The 9,618-nt window shown below is 34.1% G+C and overlaps 1 protein-coding gene across 1 annotated transcript; it reads right to left on the bottom strand.

Annotated features, from left to right (window-relative positions):
- Nucleotides 1–3,493: 3,493 nt before the first annotated feature.
- On the bottom strand, nt 3,494–4,504 carry LOC145107938 (jasmonate ZIM domain-containing protein 1-like). The gene is made up of 2 exons (XM_079044900.1): nt 4,253–4,504; nt 3,494–4,144 (listed from the first exon to the last, which is right to left on the bottom strand). The coding sequence occupies exons 1-2, from the start codon at nt 4,416–4,418 to the stop codon at nt 3,633–3,635; spliced, it is 678 nt and encodes a 225-aa protein (XP_078901026.1). The 5' UTR covers nt 4,419–4,504; the 3' UTR covers nt 3,494–3,632.
- Between the last annotated feature and the right edge of the window lie 5,114 nt (nt 4,505–9,618).

Genomic DNA, 9,618 nt, shown 5'->3' on the forward strand with positions numbered 1-9,618 from the left:
GATGATAGGAATAAGATTGGGGTAGCTAACAAAGAACATGTTGCTACAACAATGGGTTAAAATTATGCTATGTATTTTTTCAAAATAGAATAAAACTGCACAATTCTTTCATGTTAACTCGTCTATTAGTGAATAAGTACAACCAACTAGGAAATCTGGAAATTTGGATAGTATGTTTTACACTCAAATTTCATTAAAATAATAAAACCTATATCAATATACAATGATATTTGGTAAGGCTGAAACCGGAGCCAACAGCTTCCATGGAGGTTTCTTTTCCTTCAGTAGAATAAGAGCTCCTGCTGGTTGACATAAGGTCCCAATTGATCAATTGGGACAAAAGAAAACTTGGTTTCAGGGATAAAAGTGACTTTATTGACTGCTTCTTCAACTTGAGAATATCTGTATAGTTTTGTATTGCTTGTTGGCAAATTTTAGAGTTCCTTTACATATGTAATACACTTTTTCCATTTGAAACACTTCAAAGAACTTTCTTACAGCCTCACCAAACGTGGTTGCTTGGATTCGAGTACGTTGATAAATGAAAAAATGTCATAAGTTTATATACTACGACAAATAAAATGATTTAGAACTTGAGAATATTAACTTACATCTTCATCACTTAACTCCAAAAATTATGAATAACACCCATTATTGATAAAAGCCTATGCCTTTTAAGCTATATTGACACAAAACTTCACTAAGGCAATTAATCAAACACCTGATGTACATTATATGAAGCATTATATCTAAAAAGAAACTACATAGAAATTTCCATAGAACCTGGTATCGTTTACAAACCTCTAGTTAAATTGAAATAAAAATTAGAATCAATCCAATCTAATTTTACCTGATGCACACCAAGAACAAATTGAAGAATATGAAATCAAAAACTACTCAACTTCTCACGTGATTAACCAAAAAAATAAGAAAGAAAGCATGATAAAAACACATAACCTCCATTCTAAGTAGGATTGATGTATACACACAATCAGTAGAGCTCTAAAATTGATCCAAGGATTCACACCACTCGAGAAATCATCAGAAATCACTAAACCAGAACCTGTTGTATAAGGGTTAATCGATGGTGAATCAACAAAAAATCAAGAAACGATAGAACCTCAGGAAGGACACGGTAGTTCTCAAAGTGTTTTTAGGAAGTATTCTAGTAGCAACCATGAAAATCACGAACCGCTACCTGCTGTAAATCGATGGTGAATCAACAAAAATAAAGAATCGGTGAAACCTTAGTGTTTTTAGGAAGGATTCAGTACTTCTTATGTTTTAAGAATGAATTATTTGCGTATCAATTTCAAACGAAGTCAATAGCAAAACGACATAGTTTTAAGTATCGGGTACCTAATCTAATATACCCTCAGGGTATATTCACTTTTCCATATATATATATATATATATATATATATATATATATATATATATATATATAAGTCCAATAGAGAACCATTATTAATCAAGAAACCAATGAATCAATCCAAAACGTCGAAATTTAAAGCGATCAACGACAAAAGGAAGGGTTGTACACTTTTACAATGGACGCACATGCACCGGATTATAACAAAACTCACTTTCTTTTTTTTAGTTTTATTTTTTTAGGCCATATTTTTTATCGAAAAAAAAACCGAATATATCATTGTTCGTGATTTTCCGTCCTCTTTCCATAGAGATCCATATTGATATATAAAACATAATTTTTTTTTCAAAAAACCACTTCATTTTATTTGTTTGTTTAAAAGTTAAGGTCTATTTGTTTGTAGAAAAAAAATAATAAATATATCAAAATTCATATTTTTTGGTACTCTTTAAACATAAATTCATATTGATTTTTTAAAAAAATCGAAATTTCAGTTCAAATTCACATTGTGAACCTGTTCAGATTCACACTGTGAACCTGCTCAGATTCACACTGTTTACCTGATCAGATTCACAGTGTGAATAATAGTAAGTTAGATCCACAATATGAATAAATCCATTTGTTGATTTTACAAAACTAATTTATGAGGTATTGAAAACGTTAAAATATTATAAAATACATGAAATATATTTCGATTCATGTGTAAATTTCACTAAGTTAATTTGCAAATGATCAAAGAGTTGAAATAGTATGTCAAATTTACATTGTGAATGTTATAAATTGAAATATTTACAGTTCGGATTCACAGTATGAATTTGAACTGATCGAGTTTTTTTTAATCGATGTTCAATTTTATTAATAGAGTATAAAAAATTAATATTTTTGGTATAATTAGTTTTTCTGGATAAAAATAAACTTAAATATTGAAAAAAAATAACAAAATGAAGTGAGTTTTTTCGAAAAAAAAAAGTTCGCTTTTTATATATCAACATGGATCTCTATGGAAAGAGGACGAAAAACCGTGAACAACGGTATATTCGGTTTTTTTTTCGATAGAAAATGTGGTCTAAAAAAAATTTAAACGAAAAAAAGAGATGAGTTTTTTGGTAAGGATGTGAATTTTTTGGTATAATCTGGTGTGTGTGCGTCCAATATATATCTATTTCCTTGGCCGTTGATTATTATGATTTCCGACGTTCACGACTAGTTTATTGGTTTCTTGTTAATTATGGTTTTTTATTGAACTTCATCTTATATATTAAATTAAATTAACGAGTACAGTTAAAATAACCGAATAACAAACTATTATCCCTCAATTTAACGCTTCATAAAACAAAAGTAGCCCTTAATAAAATTAAAAGTGCATAACTACTTCTTCACTATGACAATAATATTGTCTTAAGATATTTTTTTCATTCTGTTACTTAAAATCACAAATTGTCATTGTCTTTTGTCATATAACATAATATCAAAGATAACGAATAAAAATCTTATTCACCTTTCACACTTTTATAATTTCTTATCAATATTCCTTTGTCCCCTCTTCATATTTTACAACTAAAAAAATAAATAAACTTATATATATATATATATATATATATATATATATATATATATATATATATATATATATATATATATATATATATATATATATTAAACTAGTCTAACATACATTGTTTTGATATATTTTAGTGGTTTTTGTTTTGATTTGTTCTTGATTCCCTCAAACAACTCACTTTAATCTACTATTTGTGTTTACCTTCTTTGTTGGTTAATAGTTGTTTAATGTCTGAGGTCATCTTGAGACTAAGTGAGGTCATCTTGAGACACAGTAGTTTTATCTTTATGGAGGGACGACTGCTCATTCTAATGGGATTCACGAATATGTTGTTGTTCCTTTTTGTAACATATATTGTTTCAAAGCGTAATTAAATATGTAAACTAAGAAACATAACTAAAATTCATGTATAAAATATAAATAATAAACCCACTTCAAACAATTAGATAATTTGATGATTGATCCTTTGATTGTAAGAAAACACACGAGCTAAAAATACTAAATCATAAAAAATAGAAAAATCTTAAAACCCAAACGAATCTAATCTAAAATATCTATACATTAAAATCCCTCTAATAGATCAACGTGTCACATTCTGATCCAATCACAACATTCAATATGGTAGTGTAGTCAAACTCTGTTTCACATTAGCTTCAAGGCATTCGAAAAAGCCGGTGGTTATGGCTTCCAACTTCCAAGTTAGAAATTGAGATCAAAACGATGGTCGTTACCGGAAAATGACCCCCCCGGAGATTGATACGGCGCTCGCACGGTGGCTCTGTCTTTCCTCTTCGCCAAGAACTTGTGCAGCGATGCTCGTCTTGCAATTGGCAAATCCGAACCTTTGGTTTGCAGCTCTGCATGAATCGGTGGTGGTGGTGATCGGAAAACATGATCATCAGAAGAAGGTTTTGAAATGGAAGCCAATTCAATTCGGTTCTCGATTTTAGGAGAACCCTTCTGCGCCATTAGCATTAGATCTCTCGCTTTATCTTCCGGAACATCATCTAAAACCAATATATTTCCTCCATAGAAAATCGTCATCTGTGAGGCTTTAGGCTCTGTAGCTTTGTTTTTTGAATCTTCTACATCACATGAGGAATCTAAGATCACAAACTGAGGCAACATCTTCTCCGATTTCTCCACATTCAAGTTCAAGGCCTTCTCACCGGGATATTTCATGTTGCTCAACAAATCAACAGTCGTAGTTTCTGAAATACCAAATTGACACATCAGATTAGTCTCCAGCAATTTCAGAGATCTAATCAATTCAATCAAAGGATCCACCCCCAAATCGAAACAATTACAAACAAACATACCTGAAGCATCGAACTTTGCATTGATTCCGAAACTAAGATCTCGGAACTGATTGCCGTTTTCTTTCAGAAACAGACTCAACCGGTTGCAAGTCTGCACAAACTTCGATTTCTCCACAGGCGCTTTGCCGTTGCCGTTGCCGGAAAAGTAACGTTTCGCCGTCGACATGTCTAATCAAAATAGGTCCGTGGAGGAGTAATGGTGATTGATGATGAAGATTGAAGAAGGAAGAAGGAGGGATTTGCAAATTTATATTAAAAGCTGTTCATGTGCCTTGGCCATATAACTGTTGTGACTTGTGGTGGGGTCAACTTATCCTTTTATAAATCGCCACCGTTTCTCGTGTTTTATATGAGCACGTGTTAATTGTTTTTTTGAGAAAAGACTGGTTAGGCTCGAGTCGACTCAGTCTTTGGTTGGACTCGTTCAAATTTAAAATTGGTGGTGGCCCACGCAAATAAGGAGGAGGATTATTCAAAGATTATACCAACTAACTTCACTGGTCGACAGATTATTCCTTTGTAATTTTATATCATTAAAAGAAATTTGGTTTATTGGATATTTAGATGTTTTGAATTTAAATTGGTTATTTATGACTTAAAATGTAATACTTTATAATGATTAGTTTATTACTTTGTTTATTTTGTATATAGTCAAACTGCTGTCTTTTGCATCATCAAGCAGCTACTATAATGTAAAAATATGAACCTTAATTTAGTTATAATATATTGATTCTTGGTTATTGGTTAACTTATTGATTCATTGTTGTTAGTACTTAAATTATATTGATTTTCTCATGTAATATAGATGCAATCCTCTCGATAACTTACAATGAACCATGATGAAAGATGGAACCCTATGTGAAAATATATACTATTTTTAATTTTAACAAGTTTTGGTCACCTTGGGTTAAACGAGCCCACGTGTAAAATACAAAACAACACTTACGTACAAAAAACAATTGTTAATATGTAGAACTAGTTTAAAGAAAATATAACAAACAAAAAAATTATTAACGAGGTGAGGCTTTTGGTTTTTTTAAAGCCATGCATGATGACACAAACGTGACTGCTGACTCCACTTACTGTCATGTACTTTTGCTATTAATCCTTTTAATTATAGAGAACTTTGAGTTGATAAATAAAAAAAGAAACATAGAATCTTTGCATATTTTTGATGAAACAAGATCTCAACAATATCAATTATTTTGATTTCTTTGCCATCTCTATTTTTACGGTTCATTAAGAATAGTCAATTAGATAAGAGTCTGCACTATTTTAAGTACATGATAATGGAAGCGAATAATGCTAACCTTGTTGCTACAATGCTACTGATACATTTGAAAATAATAAGGCAAAAAGTCTTTGGTATAATAAAACTTTTAAGGAGTTTATTAATATGGATGAGCTAAAAATAGGAATAGACCTCATATATATATAGTCACTTCAATAAAGGATGGATGGTCAAATGTGAAGAACAACATTAAGGAAAAATCAGGAAAAATTTGACAAAAGGCAACTTAAAAATAAATGGGACACTATGAAGAAAGATTGGAAAATGTATGATCGTTTTATGAGGACTAAATCTCGCATTAGATGAAATCTCGTGAGAAAGACAATCGATGCACCAGAAAAATGGTGGGACAAAAAGTAAAGGTAATATTTGTTATTTTTTTTATCTATCCATTTCTTTTATTACTCTTTATAGTTTGAAAGTGGCATGTGCTAATAAGAGGTAATTAACACATAGTGAGACAAATAACCAAATTTAGGGACATAAATTTGGATATATATCGGAAATATTATGAGCCTTTATTTAGAGATTTTGTTGTTGGTAGAGATAAGACTAGTGCTCCCCCTCAGTGGCGGAGCTTGAAGTTTTGATTTGGGGGCCGAAAATAGAATATGTATAAAAATTGAATAACAGAGGGGCCAAAGTCAAATTTTATAGTTTTAGGCATAATATGTAACTTTTTTTAATGTATAAGGACTAATTATAAAAAAAAAATAGGGGGGTTGTGCCCTATATAACCTCCGCCACTGCTCCCCCTGAATTTCAAAATGATAGTAATCCGACTGATGTTCAAGATGAAAAATATATCTAAGGGAAAGAAGATAATGATGAAGTTAACTTATTGGATGATGATAAACCTATTTTTCCATCAAATTAGTTCTAATAAGAAGAAGGAACGTAAGAATATCGTCGCTACAAGTTCAACCACGGTAAATCTTTAGTAAGGCCATGAGGTATGACATAGTTTTTGACGCGTAATAGGTGACGTGGAGGGGGGTATTTATGCGTGAACACCCCCCCCCCATGGTGAGTGTGACGCGGATTGATGGGTATCACAGATGGTTACGCCGAATCTGATTCGCCAAAACTTTTTGACCGTTTTTTTGGACCGTTTGGTTAATTAAAAAAAAAACTTTTCAATTTAATTCTTCTACTATATATACACAAACACATAAACACAAAAACACATATCTCTCTACTTTCTCATTTTCTCTCAAAAATATGGAGCAACATCAAAATACCTCTACCATTCCAAACACCCCAACAACCCCAAACACTCCAAATGATCAATATCAAGGTTACATTCAAATGCTAACATTCCCAATCCAACATCGACCTCTATTTACCAACATTCCATTTCAACCAAACTATTTCCAACAACAAATACCACAATCCCAATTCCAAGGTTTTCAACAATTTCAATCCCAACAATTCCAAAGACAACCATCTCAACAATTCCAAACACAACCATCTCAACAATTCCAAACACAACCATCTCAAGTCCCCTTTTCTCAATCCCCACCTATAAACCTGGACAACGACGACGACCGGGTCGAAGAAACACAACCATCTAGGCGAAGGAAATCAAAAGGAAAAGCTACAAATAAAAGAGGAACAGATTGGATCGAAGAGGAGGAGGAAGCTTTAGCTAAAGCTTGGATTTCTATATCGTGCGACTCGAGGACGGGTAACGCGCAAACGGGAAACAGTTTTTGGCTTAGTGTTTTAGATCACTTTCACTCGCTCTTGGGAAGGCAAACGGGCCGAACGTACGACACGATCAATGGAAAATGGCGTGAACTACGAGCGGCGTGCACCAAGTTTAACGGCATATTTGAAAATCTGAAAAATATGCATAAAAGTGGTAGCAACGATTTCAATATTTTATCAATCGCTTGCCAACAATTCAAAGTTACCACCGGCGGTAAAGCGTTCGGCCACCAAAAAGCGTGGGAAACTTGTCGTAACGGTCCAAAATGGGTCCTTAACCCGGAGACTTCGCATTCAGGATCGACCACCGGCTCCAACAAAAGGCCAACAACTTCTGAGTCGGATGTGTGTTTTGGTGTCGACCTCAATGACGACTTCGATGGGACCGAAGGGGAGGGTCCACCGGAAGTCCAACTTCGTCGACCACCGGGAAGGGATAAAGGGAAAAAGCGGCGTCTTCAAGCGGAAAAGCGATTAACGAAGACGTGCTTGTGGACAGAATTGACAAAACTCTAAGTTTTTTACAAAAAAAATATGAGTCAACGGAGGATGATCGGCGTCGGAAACAAGCACTCACCGATCTTCAAATTTTAAACATGAAGCCTAAACCGAATATGGACCCGGAAAATTTAGTCGCGTTTCTGAAAATCCAACAAGAAGTTTGGGAAAAGTATGGAACTTAGGTTTTAACGTTTTTAATATTTATGTTTAATTTCTATGGTTTTTAGTTATTTAGGTTTTAAGTTCTCTTTTTTATGGTTATTCGGAATCTAGATTTGAAATTTTATGTTTATGTTTTTTTATGTAATGTGGAATATCAATTATGTTATTAATTTAGGTTTTTTTTTTAATTTTAATCTAAATATATAAAAAAACAAAAAAAAAAACATTGTATAGTGATAACCATTTCCAAGGCTAGTGAACATGTGGTGAACATGTAGTGGGGGATGATGTGGCGCATACCTGACATCACTTTTCTAGTACATACATTGTGACCATACCCCATGGCCTAATTTCCCTATTTGAGGATACACAAGATATTGTCTTGGAGGCAGTGTCGGCCCAATACATGGGCGGCTTGGGCCTAGGCCCAGGGCATCAAAGTTTTAGGGGCATCAAATAAGAAATAACATATATCTATATTATATATAAGTATGGCCCAAAAATAACTTAGCTCATATCTCTTTTGTTAACCGACGATAAAGAAGAGAAAGAAATCAGGGGAAAAGGGGAAAGAGAGGCGTCGCGCCATAGATAGCGGCATAGAGAAACGAAACGTCGCATGACGCCTAGAAACACGTTGGCGTTGCGATCCATGGAGAAATCAATGCCTAGTTACGTCTCTCTCTCTCTCTGCGATAAATAAAAAGTAAGAACATATATTGATATTGTTGTTTCATCGATTCTTGGCTGTTAGAGATATAGCGATTTCGATAAGTGATAGTGTGATACTGATACATCGATTCTTAATTTCTGAGTTAGTGATTTGGATGTGATTGTATCTTGTTGGGCGTTGGCTGTTTCATTCTTTCATAAACCAGATAAGATTTTCCTCTATAATTCTATTTGTGCTCGATATTGTTGATTCAGAAATCATTTTAGGCAATGTTAATGTAACACCCAAAAATTCAAACCAATTTAAACTTTTTAAAAACATTTCAAACCATTAAAAATCATTACAACTTTGTTTTCAAAATGTATAATATCAGAGTTTTCCCAGAAATATAGACAAAACATGAGGAGCTGTATGACCACGCCTTCGCCTTGCCGCGATCCCCTGATGTAACTGAAACAATAAACTGAAACTGTAAGCCCGAGAGCTTAGTGAGTTAGCCCAGAATACCAACGCCATACATATATATCCATATCATATAAACATATAAGCAAACAATACAACATGCGTAATGAGCCATCAGTCTGACTGGACCGAATCCCGGTCCTTAGTCTATCTGGACCGCTCTCCGAGCCCTCGGCATGTTTGGACCGCCCTCCTCGGGGCCTTCAGCCTATCCGGACCGCTCGCTGGGCCTTTGGCCTGACTAGATTTGCCCGGCCCGGGCCTGCAGTCTACCCGGTCCGCCCAGGGTGTCTTGGCCTACTGCACACAGCAGGACCTGCCTCAACCCTTTCCCCAAACCAATAAACATGTGCACATACATATAAACAAGTAAACATGCAGATCTTAAAAGATCACTTACATGGCAATCATCCTATAACAAGGATACCGATCTAACCGATCTCTAACATAGCAACCATCCTTAACCAGGATGAAATCTAATCATAGCAATAACATAGCGACCATCCTAACCCAGGATGTAAATCATAAAGGGCCGGCCTTGGTGCCGTAGACCCTGCTGATATAGTG

Source organism: Lactuca virosa, chromosome 4, assembly GCF_052849685.1.
Source record: "Lactuca virosa cultivar CGN04683 chromosome 4, Lactuca_virosa_CGN04683_v6, whole genome shotgun sequence".
In the NCBI taxonomy this organism is placed as follows: Eukaryota; Viridiplantae; Streptophyta; class Magnoliopsida; order Asterales; family Asteraceae; genus Lactuca; species Lactuca virosa.